At 35.6% G+C, this 26,905-nt stretch overlaps 1 protein-coding gene across 3 annotated transcripts in view; it reads right to left on the bottom strand.

The window, feature by feature from the left end:
• Window positions 1-26,905, bottom strand: part of GALNT13 (polypeptide N-acetylgalactosaminyltransferase 13) — a 576,595-nt gene that overhangs the window by 453,898 nt on the left and 95,792 nt on the right. For all 3 annotated transcript variants that reach the window (XM_038584527.1, XM_038584526.1, XM_038584528.1), the window contains one exon: window positions 13,377-13,622. In XM_038584527.1, coding sequence (XP_038440455.1) covers window positions 13,377-13,518 — 142 coding nt within the window. In that variant the 5' untranslated portion in view covers window positions 13,519-13,622. The remainder of the gene's footprint in view (window positions 1-13,376; window positions 13,623-26,905) is intronic.

Genomic DNA, 26,905 nt, shown 5'->3' with positions numbered 1-26,905 from the left:
GATGGAGCCCCACGTCCCCTGGGCTCCATGCTCAGCAGGGGGCTGCTCAAGATACTCTCAGTTTCTCTATTCCTCTGCCCATCCTCCCTGTTTTCTCACACTCTCCCTCTCTCAAATAAATAAATAAATCTTAAAAAAAAGAAAGTACTCTAATTAAAATTATAAATATTGTGGTGACATAAGTGTTTTCATACGCTGACAATGAGATGTGAAGAGTGTCTTTCCAGGAAGTCATTAGATATATCTATGAAGAGCCTTTTAAAAGTATGTATGCCTTTAAAAAGGTAAATTCCATAACCATGAATCTAGCCTAAGAATGTAATCAGCAACATTTTCAATATTCTCAAACTTCCTAAAAATATTTTATGACATTACTTTGTGGTAAAAAAAAATTAGAAGTAATTTACAAAAATGTAATAAAAAGTACTTAATTATGAATTTTAGTATATATATATATGATAAAATTTATGCAGCCATTAAAATCATGCTTTGAATAAATATTTCATGCAGAACAAAATGCTTATGCTATGTTAATCAAAAAAATAAAAATATTAAATTTTGTTTTATGATGCCAATTTCTGGGTTGAATTCTTGGTTATTTTTCTTCTTTATTTTTATTTGTATTTAAATGTTTTCTACAATAAATACTTATTGATTTTATTATAGAAAAAAATAGTACTATTTTAAAACATAGTTTCATGTTAGATTTTCATTTGCCTTCAAAACAAAACGTTTAAAGATTTGGTTAGTAACATTTGGGTACTTTTCAAGTTATATAACAAAATTTACATGCTTTACATATAATATCCAGTGAATGCTAGAAAGTGAACTCAAATATTCATAATTGAATCATTCATGTAAGAAATAGGAAAGTATATAGGTATATACTGAGGAATATTACATGAAAATATCATGCTTCTTTCTAAAATCCATGCCTTTTTTATCTTCAAAAAACAAATATTTCAAGAACAGCTGGGTTTTTATTTTAGGAAAAAAGTAATCTTGACTCTCCACACCGTACACAAAAATTAACTCAAAGCTTAAAGGCTAAAACCATAAATCATATAAGAAAAACAGAGAGATTAAAAAAAGTCATCATGGCCTTGGCATAGGCAAAAATTTCTTAGGTAGGATACAAAAAGAACAATAAAAATAATAAAAATGATACACCAGACTTCATCAAAGTTAAAAATCTCTGTTCTCTGAAAGATACCTTTTAAATAATTTTAAAAAGTAAGCCACAAACAACTCAAGTACAAAATAGGCAAAATAATTTGATAGATATTTCATAAAAGAGACTGGCAAGAAAAAATGCAAAGTTACTCAGTAACACTAGTTACTCGGCCACAAAAATTATATCAAATGAGATATTATCACAAGTTTACTGAAATAGCTAAAATTGAAAGCACTGTCTATGAAGTTTTTTGGCCAGATATCTCTTATGTCACTGATGGGAATAGCAAATAGTTTAACAACCTAAAAAAATAAACTGGCATTATTTTACCAAATTAGAATACACTTAGCATATGACTCAGCACTACCACTACTTGATATTTACCCAAGAGTTGTGAAAACATATGTCCACACAAGGATCCTTGTACAAATGCAGCAGCTTTATTCATAACAGCCGTGGAACAAACCCAAATGCCCATCATCAGGTGAAAGAGTAAACAAACTGTAGTCTGTACAGTAAGTGACAGGATACTTCTCAGCAATAACCACTGAAACAATTAATAGCTTGGATTAATCTCAAAACCCTTATGTTGAGCGAAAGTAGCCAGATACAGAGGAGTTCATACTGTTCGTCTTCATTCATCAGATTTTCTTGAATAAGTAAAACTAAGCAATAGTCACAAAACCAGATCAGTGGCTGTCTGCATCTAGAGTGAGGAAGTGGACTGCGCAGGTGTAGTCTGCCTCACAGAGACAGTACACACAGGGTAACACAGGCTAGATTCGGAAGGAAAAAGATAGTCCCCTGGCTATCAATGTGTTCATTTGGGCTGCAAAGCATATTATATGCACCAATAAAGGATAAAAGAAATAGTTTAGACTAAGTATATAAACAATAAAAATAATTTTGCCATGATAATTATTTCAAATATCGTTAAGCATCAAGTTAAACTGAACATTCTATATCCATGAGAACCCTTGGGAAGTATCAAGCATGTCAGGCATTCTTTCATTCACTTAATAATTATTCACTCAACACCCACTATGAGCCAGGCAATGTTTCAGGTGCTAAGGATAGAAGAGGACAAAACTGAAAAAAATTCTACTTAGCTGTTATCTTTCTGCTGAAACATAGCCCTTCAGCAAAAATGGTTTCCAGTGGTTAGAGATCAAATTTGCCCATCCCCACCGTGTTGGTGGGCTATTTGGTATATAATTTTTGGTATATAATTTTGCCCTCTACTAAATCAATTCAAGTCTTTATGGAATTGCCCTCAAAAGACAGATAACTAGTCTTATTCATTTTTTTTCTTTTAATATCACATACTCTCTGTCTTCCTGATAGTACAGTCTTGATAGGCTGACATTTCATTCACACGATTCTGAATCCCTTTCTCCCTTGCTCAACATGAAAACAAGAGTGGCTTCTTTATCTTCCTGTCCCCTGCTCTGATGCAAATCAAGGATTCCAGTGTTCCCTGAAAGAATTGTTTCAGCTTATTTAATACTAAATTAGTAAAGATTTTGACCAGTGAACTTCCTAAAACAACATCTAAATTCGGAAACGGAAAACATTCTTGTTCCTACCAACTAATTTGCAAAGTGAACAATTTAAATGACTTAATATTCCATTTACTTACCATTAAACTCAAGTAGTTCTAATGAATGAATAAAACGCTAATGTCTGAGTCTTTATTTATATAAAGATAAAAATGTCTTGCACGTATAACTAACAGCATTGCATTCTCCTTCTAAACCTCAGCTGACGATCAACACACCTTTCCTTTTCCAGAAACTTTCAGCGGTTCCCCATTTTCTAGAGAAGGTCCTTTAAATTTGTCTCTATTCCAACTTTCAACCTAAAATCTAGACATTCCCTTTATGTCTGATTCTGCTTCAATCCACCGATTCACTGCTCTCTCATATCCTCACTTTAATAAATGGATTAAAGAATTGTATCAATTGGTCCTATTAAGTTTGGGGGAAAAAAATAACGCTTCACTGCTGTTCAGGACTTTTAACTGTTTGTTCTAAGACTTCAGAGCTTGGCCCCAAGAGAGCTGCCGGGGAAAGTGCCACAGAAGGCCTCCCCGCTGCAGGGGTTCAAGAGGCACAAGACCGCCGAAGCCTGAAATAAGGCAAGGGGAGCCTGTCAGGATACTGTTCTCTTAAGTATATTAAATAAGGTATTTTTTACGCAGGGTCAGTGGCCATCTCCTATGTACTCCAGAAACATCCCTAGTTGTGTAAATATTTCATAAATTAGCATATAAATCTTAAGACTGTTTTTGCCTAAAACGAGTCTGGGCGCACCTCATTGGACGGCTGGGAATCTGACTCAAAGTCTGGGTTCAGAAGTCTGACAAACCAGTTTGTGAGCTCTTTCTTCCCTCTTACTGGTTATTCAATCTCGGGGAATTTAATCTGCCTTTGTAGGCCTCAGTGTCACATATGAAAATGAGGATAATAATACCTGTCCCAATGCTATGTTGAGAATTCATCAAAACAGTATATATAAAACATCTGACACAGTGAACTTAATCATTGCTCCTTATAACAATTTATTTTCATTCCTAACATTAATATGTCTATGTGGACCGGCAGAGGGATCAGAGTGACTTGTGGATAAAGTAAGAAGTCCAAAGCAAATATCAAAGGTCATAATTTTATAAGGCCTGTAGATTTTTGAACACTATTTATAAATTTGATTGAAAATTTTCTGGGAAATCTATGTTCTCCATCCAAACTGTGTCTATATGCCTTACTTTTGGAATGACTATAAATATTGTCGCCTGAAAGTTCCAGTGGTTATCCTAATTTATTTATTATTATTTTTAAGAATTTATTTATTTATTCATGAAAGACAGAGCCAGAGAGCCAGAGACACAGGCAGAGGGAGAAGCAGACTCCATGCAGGGAGCCCGATGCAGGACTCAATCCTGGGACTCCACGGTCACGACCTGGGCTGAAGGCAGACGCTCAACCGCTGAGCCACCCGGCGTCCCTGTCATCCTAATTTATTAAGGGCAATTCCAATACTGACAACAACACATTTTAATCAATCACATTCATCTACCCTACCCCCAATACATGACACCATATTTAAAAAATAATAATATTAAGGGAAATTTGATGTTAGTTTTAATACTTTACCTCACCAGTTTTCAGACTTCCCTCACACTTGCACACAGGAACTCTTCTCTGAAGCACCAAAGGTTAATCAAACAAAATCAACAAACATTCAGTGTTTAATAAATGACTGCATGGGTAGGTGTTAATGTTATGAGGAGATCATCTAGAAAGAAATAAAGGAAAGGCTGATGCAATAGTCCACTGTCAAGATTCCAAGAGAATAAGGCGACCTGTGTCCTTGGGTTTATGAAGGGGGAGGAACTCAGTTACTCTCCCAGGCGGGATGAAGGGAAACACAGAAGTATAAAATTGGGTTACTGGTCAGCAATTCCATTCCTTTTCTTGACTTCCCTCAAATCAGAGCAGCAGTGAGAAGGTCTTAAGGGGACACAAGTGGTTAACAGTAACTTTTCAAAACCTTAAAATGCCAGGTAAGGTGATACTGCTCTATTAATGATCTGAAATCAGAGGATCTCTAGGAAATATTTTCCTGACTGGAATTTATACATCCTACTAACCAGGGAGACCTGGCGGGTGTCCACAGTGCGCTGAGTGAGGACAAAACAGTCATTGCAAGTTTTCAGCATATGTACTCCATACTGGTAGCCAGATGAAAGCATGATACCTGAACTCTAGTACAAACTGACATTTATTGATAACGAAATTCTTTACTTAATTAAAGATTAAAGTGTTAATAACTAACACCTTAATAACGAAATCCTACTCTACTGGTTGTGAAAATTCTGGCCCTCCCCCTTAACCTCACCATGGAAAAAAAGAAATTTTATACATATAACTATACATATGCAGTCTCTGCCCCCAGTTCCTAGCAGAGAGCATCTCTAACCCTTGTAATTTCCTAAGTGATAAGACCACTAGGAGCATCTCTTGCTCTAATATTTGGTCTTTGACACGGAACTCCTAAATCACTTACAATTGATAGAAGTGTCTGTTGTAAGGGAGGGTTGATGGAAGGGAGGTGGGTGGGAAGATGGGGTAAATAGGTGATGAGTATTAAGGAGGGCACTTGTTGGAATGGGCTTTGGGGGTTATGTAAGTGATGCATCACTAAATTCTACTCCTGAAACCAATACTCTGCTAAATGCTAATTTGAATTTGAATTTAAAAAATAAAATAGAAAAAAAGGAGTGTCTTTTGTTCTAATGAGGCAACTCTCGGTGGGCTCCTAAATGGCTCTTTGCTGGGAGCTGGTCATCAGAAACACCACGCCATGATTACAAGCTTATAACTTTCAGCCTCACTCCTATCCTCTGGGAAGGGGAGAGAGGCTGGAGATTAAGTTAATGACTGATCATTTCTTTGTGATGTGGCCTCCATAAAAATCCCAGAAGTATGGGGATCAGAGAGCTTCTGGTTTGGTGAACACATCTACCTGACAGGAGGTGGCACACCCAACTCCAGTGGGGACAGAAGCTCCTTCCTTTGGGATCCTTCTCAACTTCAGCCTATGCATCTCTTCATCTGGTTCCTTGTTCATGTCCTTTATTACATTTTTTGTAATAAACTGATAAATGTAAGTACGCATTTCCCTGATTTCTGTGAGACATTCTAGAAAATCAATATTAAAGAGGATGAAGGAAACTCCAATTTGTAGCTGGTGAGTCAGAAGTACAAGTGACAATCTGGGCCTTGCCTTAGTTATCTGAAGCGTGGCAGTCCTATGGGACGGAGCCCTTATCTTGTGAGATCGGATGTTAACACTGAGTAGATAGTCTCAGAATTATGAGACACTCAGCTGATATAGACAATTGCTTCCTGTGGAAAAGAGCCCACACATCTGGTGTTAGTGGTACCACTATGAGTGGTATGTATGAGTAAAGGAAAACACAGGAGTGTTTTTCCCATACGCTCACTCTGACTCAGTTTCTTCATCCTTTCTTTTCGTTTCGTTTCGTTTCTTCATATTAAAAAAAGAATACTTCACAGATTTTTTTTTGGTAAAAAATTAATGAGTTAACATTTGGAAATAATTTAGAATAGTTAACATCTTATAATTATTGTTACTATGATCATTACTGGCTATGTACTTATCTTTGTTTACATATAAGCAACAATTCCTACTTAGATACCCACCCCCTTTTTGTAAAATCTTGAGCACTCCCCCCTGAGTGTGAAGCCCAACACAAGCTCAATCTCATGACCCCTGAGATTATGACCTGAGCTGAAATCAGGAGTCCAACACTTAACCGACTGAGCCACCCATGTGCCCCCCTCTTTGGGGTTTCTAAGCAAAATCCTTCCATCATATCACTTCCATGTCGCTACTTCTCATCTCAGACCATGCATTATTTATGGATTGGCCAAAGTTAGATAGTGAAAGAGATTACTTGTCATAGTTTCATAGAACATACAATCATTCTTTTGAAGACCAGGATTTTTAAAAATCATGACTCATATTCATTTCATTTGACAGATGGCAACTGAAGCCCAGAAAGATTAATTAACTTGCCCTCAACCATAGGCCCTTAGTGGGTCAGCCAGGAGTAGGATCCACTACGGTAGAATGCTGATGCAAACCTACCACACAACTTCAAATTTGTCCAAAGTGTTTCTAGATGGACTGCAGAAACACTGGTCGTTTTAAATACCTCTTCGTTCAAATATCTAATTGTTCCAGCTTGGGAGGATCACTAGTTAGCATTCCATACCAGTTAGGAGTTAGAAATATCCTTCAGTGCATTTTAATTCTAAGTGGCCCCAGAGTAGAATGAAAAAGTTAACATGCTCCCCTAACAAGTACTTATGTTACCAAAAAGAAATCATTTAGAAAATAGGAAAATAAAAAGGATTTATATGTCTGCATTTAATATTGAAACAGGCCTACATGCTCCCATAAAATCTCTGAAATAATCTTTTTTAAAAACAGCATTATTCAATAATTGATATGTGAAAATTATAATTCTGACTCAGTAACAAAGATTTAATTATATTGCATATGCTTCATTCTTCAATAAAATAGAAAAATGTAATCCATTTTAGAAAAAAATTCGATAGAAGTGATGGTTAAGTTTGACATTTGGAATTTAATAATGCAGCCAACTTCCTACTGAACAATACCATTCAGTTGCCTAGCAGGTGTCTAAAATTCAACATGTCTAAAATAAACTCTATGTCCACCCTCAAATCATCTCCTCCTACATTATTCCCCTCTCAGGACATTGAACCAAATAACGCCCTCAGAAACCCAAGACTTCCTTGACATTCCCGTATCCTACACCTGCCAGAGCCAGACATGCATCCAGCTCCCATATTTCAAATATCTTTTCATTTTACCCACTTCCATCACACCTCACGACCACTCCTCCGCTCTAAGTAGGCATCACCGCCTACACTGAATTCATGGGACACTACCATGCCTTCCTACTCAGCCTCCCTAAAGAGAATGGCTCTTCTTCAATCCATTCTCCACACTGAATCCATAGTGATCTTTTCCTAAGACAAATGTGATTGTGTCTGCTGTCTTTGAAATCCATTCGGTGGCTTCCCAGTTTTTAAATCCATTCAGTGGATCTTATTCATTTAATTACCCATGAAATACAATAACAAATCAAACCCACATAAAAAACAAACTAGGACACTACTAATGCCCCATATTTAGTCAAAATATTCATCCCCAGTTCATGCACCTACCTCACTTAACACATGACAATAAACACCCTAAATTCCATTATCATAATTGATCTTGCTTGCTTTATATAGTCTTGTTGCATCTCTATATTCTTAAAATGTCTATTTTTAAATTTTAGTTGCTTTTAGTTTTTCAAACTATATCATGTTATTTATCATCTTTGAGGGATATAACTATTATATTATCAAACTTCATTCATATATTCATTTTAACTAACATATACTATTCTCTTATACTGAAATATCACAGTTCATTCATCAGCTTTCTAACTGATAGGTCTACAGATTATTTTCAGTTTTATTTTTATAAACAGTAGTACTATGAAATATTTGTCTATGTGGAAGAAATTTTGAGTGTATGACTATGAGTGATGGGTTATATGTGAATGTTCAGATTTCAGGAATAAGGCACTGCTAACTAAAATTATTATAAAAATGTGGAGATCTGGGTGGGTCAGTCAGTTAAGTGACTGACTCTTGGTTTCGACTCAGGTCATGATCTGATCCCCTGCGTCAGGCTCCACACTTAGCGCAAAGTCTACTTAGGATTTGTCTCTCCCTCTCCCTCTGCTCCTCCCTACCTTGTCCTCACTCCTCACTCTCTCATTCTCTCTCTCAAATCAATCAATCAATCAATCAATCTTTTAAAAGTGTGAGATGCATCCCTTCTGACACTTGGTATTATCAGTAAATTTAATTTTTGCCAATTAAATGGATATAAATATGTCCTGATAGCTTTGGTCTGTTTCTCTGATCACTATTGATGTTAATTTTTCCTTCATAAGTTTTTGTTGCTATATGTGTTTCCTTTTCTAAGAACTATCTATTCATTCCTATCACACATTTCTTCCTATTGGGTTATTTGCACTTTTTTTTTTTTATTAATAATAGTGTGTGTATATATATATTTCTTTTAACATCTACAGTTTGTAACTACTCTTTTAAGGTATATTTTAATGAAACAACTTTCTCAACTTTAATATGGTCAAATTTATCCATATTTCCTTTTATGTTCAATGTTTTTTGTGTAGTATTTTAGAATTTTTCCTTAATTCAAGGTCTTATAAATGCTTATTTTTTTCTTTCTTTTTTAATAATAAATTTATTTTTTATTGGTGTTCAATTTGCCAACATACAGAATAACACCCAGTGCTCATCCTGTCAAGTGACCCCCTCAGTGCCCGTCACCCAGTCACCCCCACCCCCCGCCCTCCTCCCCTTCCACCACCCCTAGTTCGTTTCCCAGAGTTAGGAGTCTTCCATGTTCTGTCTCCCTTTCTAATATTTCTTATCCATTTCGTCTCCCTTCCCCTCTATTCCCTTTCACTATTATTTATATTCCCCAAACGAATGAGAACATCTAATGTTTGTCCTTCTCCGATTGACTTATTTCACTCAGCATAATACCCTCCAGTTCCATCCTCGTTGAAGCAAATGGTGGGTATTTGGCATCTCTAATGGCTGAGTAATATTCCATTGTATACATAAACCACATCTTCTTTATCCATTCATCTTTCGATGGACACCGAGCCTCCTTCCACAGTTTGGCTATTGTGGACATTGCTGTTAGAAACATCAAGGTGCAGGTGTCCCTGCATTTCATTGCATCTGTATCTTTGGGGTAAATCCCCAGCAGTGCAATTGCTGGGTCGTAGGGCAGGTCTATTTTTAACTCTTTGAGGAATCCGCAAACTACCAAAACTGGAACAGGAAGAAATAGAAAATCTGAACAGGCCAATAACCAGGGAGGAAATTGAAGCAGTCATCAAAAACCTCCCAATACACAAAGGTCCAGGGCCAGATGGCCTCCCAGGGGAATTCTATCAAACGTTTAAAGAAGAAACCATACCTATTCTACTAAAGCTGTTTGGAAAGGTAGAAAGAGATGGAGTACTTCCAAATTCGTTCTATGAGGCCAGCATCACCTTAATTCCAAAACCAGACAAAGACCCCACCAAAAAGGAGAATTATAGACCAATATCCCTGATGAACATGGATGCAAAAATTCTCAACAAGATACTAGCCAATAGGATCCAACAGTACATTAAGAAAATTATTCACCATGACCAAGTAGGATTTATTCCCGGGACACAAGGCTGGTTCAACACTCGTAAAACAATCAATGTGATTCATCATATCAGCAAGAGAAAAACCAAGAACCATATGATCCTCTCAATAGATGCAGAGAAAGCATTTGACAAAATACAGCGTCCATTCCTGATCAAAACTCTTCTGAGTGTAGGGATAGAAGACATCAACATCTTAAAAGCCATCTACGAAAAGCCCACAGCAAATATAATTCTCAATGGGGAAGCACTGGGAGCCTTTCCCCTAAGATCAGGAACAAGACAGGGATGTCCACTCTCACCACTGCTATTCAACATAGTACTGGAAGTCCTAGCCTCAGCAATCACACAACAAAAAGACATTAAAGGCATTCAAATTGGCAAAGAAGAAGTCAAACTCTCCCTCTTCGCCGATGACATGATACTCTACATAGAAAACCCAAAAGACTCCAGCCCAAGATTGCTAGAACTCATACAGCAATTCGGCAGTGTGGCAGGATACAAAATCAATGCCCAGAAATCAGTGGCATTTCTATACACTAACAATGAGACTGAAGAAAGAGAAATTAAGGAGTCAATCCCATTGACAATTGCACCCAAAAGCATAAGATACCTAGGAATAAATCTAACCAAAGAGGTAAAGGACTATACCCTAAAAACTATAGAACACTTCTGAAAGAAATTAATTTTTTTCAACTAAAAATTCTAGTTTTATTGTTGACTTTAATAAATCCAAAGTTTATCTTGATTTATTACATGAGTTAGGCATCCAACTTCATATTTTCCACATGGATTACCATCTTATTTCCAGATCCATTTATTGAAGAAATCTTCTCTCCCCACACTGATCTGCAGCACTCCTGCCATATTCTGAATGTCCAACATGTGTAAGTCTACTTCTAGAGTTCTAGAGTCTCTATGCTATTCTATTAAGTAATTTGTCTACCCATTGTGACCCCTTGTACCAATACTACAGTCTTAATTACTCTAATTTTATAAGAGCTCTGCAGCTTTCTCATTCAGAAGTATCCCGTAATCTGTTATTTCATAAAAATTCTAGTACTTTCCTTTCCGTTGTCCATCTCTGAGCTATGTTCTTTTCTCTTCCTTTCCTTTCTTTTCTTTTTCTAGATATAATTGATGCAGAACATTATGTAAGTTTAAGGTGTACAAAATGTTGATTTAATGGTACTTAAATAATTGAGGAATTGATAAATAAATAAGTGTATCTCAAAAATTAATTCATAGTGTATGCTCATTCTGGGTACTTAAAACTGTTTAAAATTTAGGACTAAAAGAGATCTGAGAAACCACCTACTCCAAACCTTTTTTTTTTTTAAATAATGGAGACACATAAGACCAGAAGGATCAACTTTTTTTAAGTCAAAAAGCCAGTTTTAAGGAGAACATGAAATTTTCAGTCAAGTACAGTTTACACAGCATCACCTGCCTGTATATAAAATATTAAATGTGTGGCACCATTCCTAAATAAAGTTAATATTCTAAAATAATAAATAACAATAGAAAATACAATTAAAACCCTAAAGTCATTTCCATTTGCTCAAGACAAATATTAATGTACAACATTAAACAAGTCTTAAAAATAAGGAGAATACAGTTTAATTTTACAACTTAAGTATGAGAAAAAATTACTTGTTTTGCCTTGCATCATTAAATTTCACATTTTGAGATTTAAGACTGAGCATTAAGGACTTAAATCAGCAAAGCTGTACTTTTTTGTACTTGCAGAATAAGCTGTCATAGTTTTGCTGAATCAGACGATGACATATTTTTGTGACCAATCTAGATGGCTCTATTCAACAAATGACAAAGTGATCATTCCAAACTGATGAGATCCACCAAAACACATTTCCACTTTCAGCCAAGCAGCAGCTCAACTGATTTAACAAAGAAGTAGAGAAGGAGGATTTTTCTCTGGGATTTTAACCAAAGATGAGCATATCAATCCCCATGTTCATCTATCAAAAACCGATAGACTCATAAAGTTCTCCTCTTTGAATAATTCTAGCATAAAGGCATAAAATATGCATATAAACTACCTAAATGGGTCTAGGCTCAGTCACTTCCAATGTACTTTCAATTTTTTTTGCCAGTCAAAAATTACAGTGAGTCAAACTCATTTTGAAAAAGAGGAAGATAGAATTTCTTCAATTGAGCAAGAGCATTACTGCAATCTAAAGTGAAAGAAAAGTTGAAAATACTCTTTTAACAAAACTAATTTTTGGAAACGCTCTTCTGTGTTTCCTAAGCCTCATATAACCAAATAGTATCAATGAAATTATGTTTATTCACATACTTTGATTAATGAATAACCTCAAAAATATCTGTAGCATTAAAAGTAGACTACATTCATTAAACAAAGGCAAAACTCATGTCCTCATGTCAGTAATTTAGATTCTCTTTTTCAAAAGGTACAAACATTCCAAATGGGTCTCAAAGCTTGTCTTTTGTTATATTTATTAAAAAAAAAAACTTTTGCTAAGTAGAGAATTAATATAAACTAGATTTCAAGAAAAACAATATTTAATATAATGATAATAAAACTAATTTCAAGCATCCTAAGTATGTTAGAAGCACCCCTATACTAGGAGTATTATGGAAATATTTTAATAAATCTAGAAGTTGTTAACAAAAAGCATAGAGAAAGTTATTTGGAATAACTGCAGAAAATGAATCCCTGTAACTTGACTTAAAAAAATCACCACTTTAAAAATCATTAGGTTTCTTATGTAGTCATTGAAACTGGTCCATAAAGAAGGATATAATAGTGAGCTAATGTGACGTTAATTGTGTACTTGAAATTAGAAAGGCATCAATCTGGTGCCCATAGATTGAATCTGGCCATCAATATATGTTTTGTTTAAAAAGTTGTTTGTTTTAAAAAAAAAAGTTTGTTTTATTGTTTTTGGAAATCTGTAGGTGTGTCATGTGTCCTTACCTTTTGCTACCATCTCCTCTATCTCACTTCAGTAGCTTTTCCCTTTTATGTTATGTGTTTAGCCTCCAAGGGCTTTTCCTTCTGGAAGCCTAAACTTTAAATTCAGTCCAGTTTGAATGTTCACAAAATTGTTCCTTCCGAACCATCATCGAACACTGGAATTATTAAAATTGGAAGGTACCTTGGAGGTTAGCTAACTCTTCTCATTTCTTCCAACAAGACTCCTGAGGCTGAGAAAGTAGCTTTCCCACAGTTAAATGGACATTAAAGTTCTGACAAAATGCTCTTCTAACTCAATAGCTTAAAAAAAAATTCCCTATTTCAAAGTTTCATGTTTTGTCAAGAGTCACCACAACTCTCATCTCTATAAAAGCAACATTTGCTTCATAAGCACTTACCCCTGAGTGCAGGTAACAGGGATCTCTCCTTCTTGTCATCACATTTGTTACATTCACTGAAGTACAGGAGTAAGAAGACGTCAACAAGAACCCACATCAGTGAAGTGGCTAGAACCACCTTGCAGTAAACAAACCTCCTCATGTCTTCCCTTGATTTCTAGTTAACACATAGATTGGACACAGATGCTACAGTGATAAATCCAAGCCACAGGGGTGAGCTCCAATGTAAAAGCAGGATGCATCCCACTGTATTAAAAAAAGGAGGAGGAAAAGAAAATTTCATTATTGTATAGTTTGTTTTGCATAAGAGATATAACATGAGATTTAATATTTCCATCTATATCAGCACTCAGCCTTCAAATTCAGAATGAAAAACCTAAATAAGTGAAAACTGTAAGCAAGCCAGGTGGCTAAAATTCTAACAGCTAATCCCAGATCTGTCACTACTCTGCTGGGCACTTGACAACTCTTTGATTTCTTCAGATTGTATTCTTTTCTTAAGAAGTCCTATCATGAAACTCTGTAGAGCACCAGATTGTCAAATAGAGGAACCCTGAATTTACCGGTTCAACACTTCTGAGGAGCCAATACTGCAGAATCAGAAATCATCCTGGGATACAATATATGATAGTAGCTAAGAACTGACCTTTATACACAGATAGGCCTGCATTGTTCACCTTTCTGTGGGACTCTTTAAAAAATTTTTTTTAATATTTATTTACTTATTTGAGAGAGCTAGCATGAATGGGAGGGGCAGAGGGAGATGGAGAAAGAACCTCAAGGGATCCCTGGGTGGCTCAGCGGTTTAACCCCTGCCTTTGGCCCAGGGCGTGATCTTGGAGACCCGGGATCAAGTCCCACATCGGGCTCCCTGCATGGAGCCTGCTTCTCCCTCTGCCTGTGTCTCTGTGTCTCTCTCTATGTGTGTCTTTCATGAATGAATGAATAAATAAAATCTTAAAAAAAAAAAAAGGAAAGCAAATCAAAAAAAAAAGAAAGAAAAAAAGAAAGAACCTCAACTCAAGCAGACTCCATACTGAGCCTAGAGCCCGACGTGAGGCTGGATCTCACCCCACAAGATTACAACCTGAACCAGAGTCAGACACTTAACAGAGTGTGCCACCCAGGCTCCCCTCTGGGGAGCCCTTTTAAGCCTCTGTTTTCTTGTCTATAAAATGAAAATTAAAATGCCAAACCTAAAGATTTGCTATAAGGACTAACCACAATAATGCTTGTAAAACATCCTGCAGAATAGATAATTATTAATATTAACATGAAACAAACAAAAATTCTCAAATTCTCAAAAAGGACTAATGTATGAAATAAGTCATCAGTTACTTAGCTGTAAAAACCCACCTGGTCTGCAAAGAAAATATCCACAACAAATGTATATTTTAGAATACATATTACACATTCAAAAAAATTAGCAGAAGGAAAACAAAATATTAAAGTGACTTAAAATAACCAAAGCACAAATTCTAAAAAAAAAACATAAAATATAAGTGCAAAATTATTGAGAGATATTCAAAGGAAGTGTAGAATTAACAATGTAAACATATTTTTAAAATTTATACTATAAAGAGTAATGGCTACCTCATTAATTTATTTACAATAAATTTATAGCTAAACCATGTACTGTAAATATAACAAGCCAAAAATATTCTCATATCATTTGCTACATTTAAAATAATATCAGGGTGCCTGGGTGGCTCAGTAGGTTAAGCGTCTGCCTTAGGCTCAGATCATGATCCCGGGGTCTTGGGATTGAGTCCCCCATCCAGCTCCTTGCTCAGCGGGGAGCCTGCTTCTCCCACTCCCTCTCTCTGCTGCTCCCCCTGCACTCTTTCTCTCTCTGTTAAGTGAATAAATAAAATCTTCAAAAAAGTAAAAATAAAAAATAAAATAAAATAATATCAATTGTGGGGCTCCTGAGTGGCTCAGTCAGTTGGGTGTCCAACTCTTGATTTCAGCTCCCGTCATGATCTCAAGGGTGGTGGGACTGAGCCCCATGTTGGTTGCTTGGGATTCTCTTTCCCTCTCCCTCTGCCCCTCCCTCACCCCCACTCACTCTCTCTCTAAAAAAATAAAATAAAATAATATCAACTGAAATATAAAATTTCTGATGTGAGCTGGAAGTAACATAACATAAGTAACATAGTGTTGGAAGATATTGGGAAGAAGAGCTATTAAATACAAAGATACTTGGAATATTTCATAAATACCTGTCTCAAAAACATCAAAGTGCAATTTGCTGAGGCAGCTCTTTAAATTAATGGCAGTTGACTCTGGATCATAAAGCAAAACAAATGCTGCTGCCTGTTATAACCTACCCAGACTCATAATGAATTAAAATTTAGAGTGACGGTTGAAAAAAATCAGAACAGAGTGTATTTTCAATATCTACATTAAATTTACATGTATTTAGCATACAAAGATTAATAAAAGAAAGGTGCAAAATGTGCAAATCTAGGGAATACATGATATTTGGGGTTTATCTGTTTGCTTATTATTTTTCTTGAAAAAATGGCATGTTAATTATCTCCTTTATTTCACTTCAACTCCATTTTTCCATAAATAGTATAACTAAACATTGGAACTCAACCATTAAACTTGATAACAGGGGAATAATTGCCTATGTATATTTCCTGTTGCTTTGTGTATTCTTTACTGAATAGGAGATATGAAACAATTCAAGTCAAATGTTCTTTCTTTGGTCCTATGATAAAGTAGTTCCCTTCAGTTTATTGTGGAAAAAAAGTCCCACAGAAAAGCATATATGACACTGATGGTTACCAAATGGCCATTCCCCAGATTTAGGACAGGAATATCTTAAAATAAAAGATCCTATAATAAAATATCTTATATGTTATACAGAGATCTATAATAAAAGGCATAACCAATATCATCCCTGGCTCTGTCATCAAATGAAAAGATATCTCTGGGTAGGCATTTTGCCGCTCTGTGCTTCACTGCCTTTACTTGTAACATATTTCCTGTCGTATTCACCTCACAAAATATTGTAAGGCTTAAGTGAGATAAAGTATGAGAACATTTTTAAATGAAAATATAAAAAATATTATAATAAAAAATGTGAAATCACTTAATATTAAATATTAAAAATGTCTAAGATAAGACATTTCCTAATAAGAGCTTAACAGTTAAGGTTATTCGGAATTTAATATTAACTTTAGTTATAATAAAAAGTCAAAACCATATCTTATTGCCATTTCAAGCATTATTCAAATTATTCTAATTTCATAGCCTGATAGAGTTATATATCAAGTCATTAGCACTGAGGGAAGTCTCCTAACTATTTTAAGTGATAAAACTACACTACTATTTTAATTTTTGTTTATTCGTAAAACAGTCTTTCCTCATATATTTCAAGTTCTATATATCTTTCTCTCTCTGTCTCTCTGTCTCTCTGTCTCTCTCTCTCTCTCTCTCTCTATATATATATATATATATCAAGGTATATCTCTACCTTGAGAACACCTCTACCTTAAAAATACACTAAATTTTATCATTTATAAGTTTTATCTGCTGGCACTCGTGTAATAGTAATCTCATATATTCTTATACGCTTCACAAGAACAAAACTGATTGAGCAAAAAGATGGTATAATATACACACTAACAGTAACCAAATAAGCACAGTTGGTGGCCCACGTTAATTTAAGAGAATCAGCATCTGTATACTGTTTTTATTCCAATAAGCTTCTACTTATTTGCAAACACTTCTCGATTTCTCAAACCAAATCCAAGTTCTGCAATAGCACTGGCTTGCCAAACCAATGTGGAACATGACTAACTTGCATAAACTACAGCCTCTTCTATCTGAAAACACAGCCCCTTTCCTAATTGTTTCACTCTCTTTTGAGCAGTTATTTCTCTCTAAAAGTATTTCTCTAGGTGGGAATACTTTTATTTTTTTAGGCAGCAATACTTTTAAAAGAAAATCATCAAGTACCATCTTGCTAGTCAATTGCCTTTCTTTTTCTTCTCGCCCACCAAATCATATCAGACAGATATTCTATGACCTATTACAGGATTTTTGTTTAAACATATGCACCATTTTCTTATTGATCAAAAATAGATTTCAAATTTTAAAACATCTAGATAGAGCTTAGGAATTTAGTGAATACGTTTTTAAATAAGGAGAAAAAGGGTTTTTGTTTGTTTTTGAATTAGGAGGTTATCACTTGCATGGAGAGTCTACTTTAGTTGCTACTAGACATATTTTTTTCTGTACTCATATATTTTATTTTGTAGAAAATTGCATAATAGGTGCAAATTTATTCAATCTACTTTGTGAGGCTATATGTCAGGCTGCCAAAGGATCCCGGGAGCTAGTATAGGATTGCTGCTAGTGCTCCTAGAAGTCTCAGGCACCAGCATACTTCAAGTGTCTTACATAGCTATGCAGGAGCTTCTGTGAGCTGATGACTGGACAAATGTGCAGAATTTGCTATACGGACTGATAAATCTAATGTGTAAGCACTGAAACAAATACTCTGCATCAGCCACAGGTATGCTTGACAGGAAGACTGATCTATGTATGAATGAAGATCAAAAGATCAAGATGAGCTACCCATAGCCTAAACCAATGGGTCCACTATAAAAAAATCACAAACACACAGGAATGTATACTAAGAGAGAAAGAAGCAACAATGATGCCAAATGAATGTCTATGTGGAAAAAGTGGAATAGAATTTTTTTAAAAAGGCCTTCACTTGCATTTCAACTAAGGAAAGTTGAATAACTCATATCATAAAATGTGACTGTTAGGAGGCACCTTAGCATAAGATCTAAAATTATGTAGTGCAGAGTTAGAATGCCATGGGTTGAATCCGAATTCCAATGTTGACTAATTGTATGACTTAATTCAAGTTACTTATATCTATGCCTCAGTTTCCTAATCAGAAAATGTGTACAATAATAACCTCACAGGCTATGATGAGTATTGAATAAACTAATGCATGCAAGCACTTAGGAGGGCTCAATATACATTAGTTATAATCAGTAGTAATAGTAATTAATATTATTATCATCATGAACATCATCAAAAGAATGAGAGAAAAGAATGAGAATTTTCTTTGCCCATCCTTTCAAAAGTAGTATATATTCAGTATGTGTGTATTCAGGACATCAGAGGACAAGATGAGCATCACAAATACATTTATTATTAATGATTGTATCACAAATTATAGCATTTTATATTTAATAATCACAAATACAAGTTATACCTCATTTTTTAAGGCAAAAACAAAATGTTTGTATAGCTATCATTTGATCCTCTGATGAATATCTCTCTGACCCTTTTCCTAATTGTTCTCTTTGGCAGGGACTTGAGTCTCCAGACTGTTCCTTACATATACAATGCCTCAGGGTATTTGCATATGCTGTTTTCTCTGTCATGGCATGGTCAGGGCTCCCTGCTCTTACTTCCTTCAGACCTTACTTCCTTCCTGCTCAAATGTCAAATCTTGGAGAGCTTTCCTATCAACCTATATAAAATAACACACACAATGTAGTCACTCTGTACTTCTTAACACATTTTATCTTTCTTCTTTGTATTATGATCCCCAAACATAGTAAAAGATTAATTGGATTTTCAATTTGTTTATTAGCTGTTCCTCTTTCTTAAATAGTAAGTTATATGAGAACAAGATTTCACATGTCTCACATATTCCTTTTCTCACTCCAATATATTTAAGTTTTTAAAACTCTAGCACTGGGGGTTGGGGGGTACGGTAACTGAGTGATGGACATTAAAGAGGACACAAGATGTAATGAGCATTGAGTGTACAACTGATGAATCACTGAACTCCACCTCTGAAACTAATAATACACTATATGTTAATTAATTGAATTTAAATTTAAAAAACAAAAATAAAAATTTTTTAAAGGAATAAACAAACAAACAAATAAATAAAACTCCAGCACTGGTTGTTATGGATTGTTATTATGAATTTTGCCACAACCATCCCCCAAAATTCATATGTGAAGTCCTAACCCCCAGTATTTTAGAATGTGGCTTTCAACTAGCATATATATCACTAAGTCTTCTTCACTTAGCATAATATTTTCATATCCATGTTGTAGCATATACCAGCACTTCATTTCTTTTTCTTCACAAATAATATTCCATTGTATAGGCATACCACAATTTATTTATTCATTTATCAGTTTGTCTATTTTGAATTGGTTATTATGACTAGTGATATTCATAATATAAAAATTTTGGTTATTATTAATAATGTAGCTCTGGACTTTCATGCACAAATATTTATATGGACACATGTATTCATTTCTCTTGAGCATATGCCTAGAAGTTCTATCACTCAATCATATGCTATCCTTATCTTCTTTTTTTTTTAATCTTTTTTTTTAATTAATTAATTTATTTATTTATGATAGTCACAGAGAGAGAGGCAGAGACATAGGCAGAGGGAAAAGCAGGCTCCATGCCCCGGGAGCCCGACGTGGGATTTGATCCCGGGTCTCCAGGATCGTGCCCTGGGCCAAAGGCAGGCGCTAAACCACTGCGCCACCCAGGGATCCCTATCCTTATCTTCTTAAATGCACTCCCATAATAATCTCTCTGCACAGAAGTCAGGATGATCCTGTTAAAATTTAAATTTAATCTCTTCTGTGTTCTGTTTACTATTGACCAATAACTTTCTATCACATTTAAAATAAATTCCAAATCCTTATCTTGACCTATAGCATTCAACCAAATCTGGATCCTGACTGCCTTTAAGACCTCACCTTCCATCTCTCTTGCTCCTTCACTCAATGAAATCTAGAATCTTCATGCTTGAAGTTCTCCGTGAACACTCTTTCCCTAAATAATTCAATGGCACACCCTGTACCTTTTATTCAGATCACTGCTCATATCCTTAGAGATTTATTTTCTGGACCAACATAATGCCCTGCCACCATCTATGTCATATCCTTAGAGATTTATTTTCTGGACCAACATAATGCCCTGCCACCATCTATGTCATATACTTAGATAATTTATTCAGAGTGCATATCACAAGTACATGTTTATTTATTGCTTACTTTCCCCATAATATTATGTCCATTATTTTCCATGCTATTCTTAAGATACTAAAAACAGTTTTTAGCATAAAATAGGTTGATGAACATTTGTTGAATGAGTGAATTAAAGGACTGAGAAGTAAAAGCTCCAATAAAAATGTGGTAAAATTAAACAAGTACTGGCAATAATAATAATGAAAATCAAAAACATAATATTTGTTTGGCTCCGCTGTAGGTGATCAGTCACTCTAAATTGAAAATAAATACAAACTTGTTAACTGACATAAAGCTGTTCTCTCCTTCCATGCCCTCTGACACCTATTGTCTGCTCTAATCAGATCTCAGCTGTTTTAAGAACAAAAAGATGATTAAGGATAAGGTTGAGGGGGACGTCTGATGGCTCAGTGGTTGAGTGCCTGGTTTGGCTCAGGGAGTGATCCTGGGGTTCTAGAATTGAGTCCTGTATCAGGCTCCCTTGAGGGAGCCTGCTTCTCCCACTGCCCATGCCTCTCTGCCTCTCTATGTCCCTCATGAATAAATAAATATATAAATAATCTTTAAAAAAGAAAAAGGATAAGGCTGAGTTATCCTGTCACCAGAGTGGACAGAAGGCCATATGTACCTCCTGTACAATTATGGTTCAGAAGTTGGGGGGGGGGAGTTGGGGGGGGAAGGGCTCATACCTATAACTCTGTCTGAGTGTGGCAGGTTTAGTACAGGCACCGAAGTCACCAACCTACCCAAGTCACAATCCTGCCTGGTCTCAGGCTATAGTGCTGCTGTCATAGTCTAATCAGCCACCTTTGGCCATACCACTGTGGCCCACAAAACTAAACTGGGTCGTGTTTTTTGATTTCCAGGCCATCCACAGTCTGACAATAGTATGTCTTTCATCATAAAGGCCACCCAACAATAGAACAATAATGACAATATTAGATATATTTTCCACACTTCCTACCATTCAGAGTTTTTTGATGAATGTTGGAATGACATCCTCAAAAAAGACTGAAAAAAATATGTGACCAACCTTCTAATCACCTCCCAGTCCATCCACTTGAGCAAAGCAGTTGGCTCACTAAATTTGGCCTTTCTCCCCAAAAATTCATCTTTTCTTGATCACCTACTAATGATCTGGATGAAAGGGGTAGGAAACTATGTAAAACTATTTTGAAAATACAAGATTCCACTCATCCTTTGCTGGACATGGCACATTTTTCTTTCCTGTAACAGGAACCCCAAGCCAACCTGATTAGTATACTACTAGGTAACAGCCCAGGCAAAAGAGAGACTAGCATATTCAAACTTAATTCTGATACAGCCATCTCTTTTCGGATCAACAGGGTCCTAGAGAATGGGGATAATAAGCTCTTGATTGTATATACTGCTAACTGAATCCCCATACAATGGCTGGTGTGGGCCAAAAAGAAAGGTATTTGTAATCTTTGTAAAACTGTCTTTTTCCTACTTACTTTTAACTCTGCCATATGAAAGGTCTCAATCAGAGTAAAGATGATTGATAAAAACAGGTGAAGTTATATTTATTGAGCTAAGACACAACAAATTTCATGGCTTTGGAAGAAGATTAAAATCTTGACACCTGGGTAGAAAATAGATTGCATCCCAAAGGATAGAGGAAAGGGGTGGTGTCAGTTCATGTTCTCTCTGTCACCCAGATCCAACATCAGAGCCTGGCAAAATAATCACCTGGCCTGCCTGGGTAAAGCAGCTCCTATGGTTGGCACTCTGACTGCTATTATTACCTAAACTTGATTTCTGAAGAGTAGAACTAATTTATAGTCTTTTGTAGGTCTGAATTTTAATATAAGCATGTGTTCCTTTGAGAATAAAACTTTGACCTTAATTATAAAAAGCAAAATATTCCTTTAATTTATCCTACAGTTGCAACTGAATGTCTACACAGATGTCAACAATGTGTTAGGCACTAAAGATAAAAGATATAGACAGATATAAGCCCTGTCTTCTGGCCTGGGATCCAGGAGGAGAAACAAAAGGGTACTAGAATAGAGGTAAGAAAGGATATACGTGAAACATTAGGAATATTCCAAAATATGAAACTTTTTTTAATGTAGCTATTATATATAATTATTGATGTTGAGACAATGTGCAACAAACAAAGTTATTGAGCATGGCAACATTGGAAGAGTGAAGTTTTATGGAGAATGTTTATAAGGCAAATGCCACTTGTCAAGACAGTTTGTTATACATTGATCTTTATAGTCATGATTATATATAAGAATATGCATTCTATGAAGATGCCATGAATGACAAAGCCTAAAGTATATGTTACTAAGACTTAACAAGCAATAGATTATCTTTAGAATAATAAAATTAAGTCTTCATGGAGTAAGCTTGTAAAAACCTACTTATGACTCACAAAAAGATAATGAAATTAAGCAGTTTTAAAAACTGTATTCATCAACGTAAAATTTGCTCATCATTTATTTTTTTAGGTATTATTTAATGACAGCTCAGGATTCATCTTATAAAATAGCATACTAGTAGGTAAAGATTTTTCATGAATAGTTACCAAGAAGGGAAAACAGAAATCCGAAATGTTCAACTGGAGATAAAACCTAGAGATTTAAGACAACAGTAAAGCATTTAGACAGTTCCCAATAGATACCTGGCAGTAAACTGGCCATCTTCTGTCATAAATCACATGATTAAAAAAGAAAATAACTGTTTCCACTGAGACATCAAACCATTAGAAAATCTTAGCTTCAGCTTCCTAGCTTCCTACCCTTAAGGCTTTTGAATTCTTCATAATAAAAGACGTAAGGCATGAATTACAAGTGTTCTTTATTTGAAATGTGGAAGGGAACATAGCTATTTCTTGTCTAGGCTTTCTTTCTAAAACAGAGGCATTTACTTGTAGAAGATAATGAAAAATAATATTAAGTTATCTTTAAAATTATATCAGAATCACTCTGCTCCAGCTGGCAATTAGTGGGAGACAAAAAAAAAGTGAAGTAAAGACCAAGAAAAGCTCAGAACTGTAGGACACAAAAGGTCCCCAGCAGCACAAAGTAAAGGATGTAGAAGGGATTTAGCCACAGAAAACCCTAGAAGTAAAATTAGTTAGAGCTCCTTCCAGAAATTTTATCATATAAATGCATAAATGTAAATAAAATTTTGTTTGCCTGCTTGAATATTTTAATATGCTGAATTTTGTTACCTTAATGATACCTGAAAGAAAGGCACACACTTCCCAAAAATAAATTTTAAAAGTATTAACAGGTAAAATATTCAAAATCCTCCCTTAAAAAAAAAACCCACCTTAATAAAATTACCATAGACTGTTTATTACTTTGATTTGCAGCTTGTTTATGTTTTTTATTTCCTGCAACTTTCCTGGTGAAGTTATTAATCATAAATTAAGTGCTTTAAAAGATAGGCAATTAGAGGGAAGTAGTAAATAAAGAATTAAAAGTCAGAATATTGATTAACTAGTCCCCAATTAATAGCAAAGTAAAATTATTATATACTCAAAGACTAAAAAGTCATATTCTTATTATTAGCAAAGCAATCTTGTCTTATAAAATTGCTAACAACTGTAACTTGTTAATCAATATAAAGCAATCTAATATAATGGAGTATATAATCCAATAATAGAAAACATAGAAGCATTATAAATTAAGGATATTTTCCAAAAATATATGAGAAAGGGAACGATATACTACCTCTTTACAAGATTTAAAAGTTGAGCATTATATGTACAAGCAAATGAACCAGCCCAAACACAAAGCAACATTTTCCCTGCCATATGGGAAAATGAGTAATTAATTCATTTAAGGATTTTGCTAGTTAAAAACAATGTATTACAATTAAATAGTTTTTGACAAAATTATATTTTAGGATGAAATGGGTCCTTTTTTTTACTTTGTGGGTGGAAATGTAAAATGATAAAAGCTTCTTTGGAAAGAAATGTGGTTTACTAAAAATAAATATGATTTTTAACCTATTTTCTTAAAAATAATCATATACTTTGAACCAGTAATTTCTCTGCTGGAAAACCCTCTGTAAAAACCCCATATTAGAGAAGACGGCAGAGTAGTAGAGTAGCCTGGGCTTGCACTGTCCCTCGAACACAGCTCGATCAACATCAAATCATTTTGAACAACTAGGACATAGATCTGAGAATTAAGAAAACAATCTGCACAACTGGAGGGAGTGAATGTGACAGAAGCACATCCAGGGATGTGAGTTGGGGGAGAGAAAAGCTAAGGTGCTAAGGAGGGGAGAGAGCCCCTTTTGGGGAGAGAAGTCAGGGAGAGAAGTAGATAGTGGGGCAGTGGGGTGCCTAGGGTTTGCACAAGATGATGTGTTGTGAGGATGTCCTGGATCACACTGGGAGAAAATGATCCCCTTCCTGGAGTACATTTAGAAAGGCATATATTGCCTCTCCAGGGACAAAAGGCCTGCTGGGAGCCACTGAGCAGCCTTTCAACAGTAGGGGACACAGATGCAAACAGAAGGCAACTAACCTGGTCACAGCTTTTTGCTGTGCTTCACCGTAGACCCCAGGCACCTACAAAGCAGTGCAACTACTTTTCTGGGACAGATCGGTGCCCAGTGCAGTGCTGCCAGGCTCTCCCAGGAAGGGAACAGGTCCTTTAAGATTTGGAATTTTGATTCCCAGCCACTGGTTAGAGATAAAACACAGGAGAACTATGGCACTGGGCATGCCCCTGGCCTGGGCACAGACAGGTTGATCAGGGATCCGACCAAAGCCTGGGACACAGGAGGGGAGATTATTCACTTTTCTGTGAGGCCCTCCTAAGCAGCAGGAGCTAGGAGTTCTCCTCCCTGGGATGAGAGGGAGGGATGATGCCATCTTCCACTCCACTCTCCCCGACCCCCAATGCAGTCAGAATTCAGAGAGAAACAGCATTGCCAGTAGAGGCTGGAATCCCCCACAACAAACCCTACTCCCCTGCACTCAGCACCTGAATCTTTACCAAGGCAGGTCTGATTGTGAGCCAGTCTAGCTGGCTTTTACCTCAGAAGACCATCACAAGCCCCCTGACATGTACCAGGTCTGCTGATGATAGAGTGCCCTAGAGTGTCAGCTTCAGGTCTGGCTGCATTAGGATGAGCTTTTCTTTTCTTTTTATATTTTATTTTATATTTTATTTTTTGTTAGTTTTTTTTTTTCTTTTGATTCAGGCTTATGAGTTTTTGTTCCTTTGTTAGTTGGTTTCCTCTTCTCATTTTTTGGATCAGACTTCTTTTTTTTCTTTTTCCTTTCTTTTTCTTTGGAATCAGACTTACATTTGTTTATATTTGTTTGTCTACTTATTTTCTTTTTTCTTCCTTTCCCTTTTTTCTTGAATCAGGCTTTTTTTTTTTTTTTTTTTTTTTTTTTAAATCAGGCTTGTCTTAACAAACAAATCAGGGCACACTTAGTTAGAGATCCAAACACTCTCCACTGCAAGCAAGGAGGAACTCCACTGAGGTCTGACCTGTGGGAAAGCTAAGACATAGCAGAAATGCACAAAGCATACATCAGAAACACTTCCTGAAGTTTCAGGCTCTGGACAGTGTAGACCCTTCTTGATATAGTATTACTCTCAGGAGTAGGAAACATAACAAGTTTTCATAACATGCAAAAGACAGAAACCTAGATAAAATGACAAAATGGAGGAATTCTCCCCAAAAGAAAGAACAAGAAAAAAATCACAGCCAGAAATTTGCTCAAAACAGATATAAACAATATATCTGAGCAAGAATTTAGAACAACAGTCATAAGGATACTAGCTGAGCTTGAAAGAAATGTAGATGACACCAGAGAAACCCTGGCTGCAGAGATAAATGACCTAAAAACAGGCCGAAATAAAAAATGTTATAACTGAGAAGTAATGCCAACTGCATGTAAACATAACAAGGATGAAAAAAAATAGGTGACAGAGAAGATAAAATTATGTAAAATAATGACACTGAAAAGAAGAGGGAAAGAAAACTGTTAAATCATGAATATAGACTTAGGGAAATCAGTGATTTCACGAAGGACAATAATATCTGTATCATAAGAGTCCCATAAGAAGAGTGGGAAAAGGGGGCAGAAGATTTATTTGAACAAATTACAGGTGAGAATTTCCCTAAATGGCATAGGAAATGGGCATTCAAGTCTAAGAGGCACAAAGAACTCCCTCTCAAAATCGACAAAAACAGGTATCACCAAGACATATCATGGTGAAACTTGCAAAATACAAAGAAGAGATCATTCTGAAAGCTAAGCACAAAAATTCCTTAACCTACAAGGGTAGACATGTAAGGTTAGCAGCAGACCTGTTCACAGAAACTTGGCAGGCCAGAAGCATGATACATTGACCTTGCTAAAAGGGAAAAATATGCAGCTAAGAATACTATATCCAGTAAGGCTGTCATTCAGAGTAAAACGAGACATAAAGAGTTTCCAAGACAGGCAAAAAATAAAAGAGTTCATGAACACTAAACCAGCTC

The sequence above is a fragment of the Canis lupus genome, chromosome 36 (assembly GCF_011100685.1).
Source record: "Canis lupus familiaris isolate Mischka breed German Shepherd chromosome 36, alternate assembly UU_Cfam_GSD_1.0, whole genome shotgun sequence".
In the NCBI taxonomy this organism is placed as follows: domain Eukaryota; kingdom Metazoa; phylum Chordata; class Mammalia; order Carnivora; family Canidae; genus Canis; species Canis lupus.
Note: the sequence above shows the minus strand (reverse complement) of the source record. Positions and strands in the feature narration are given on the sequence as shown.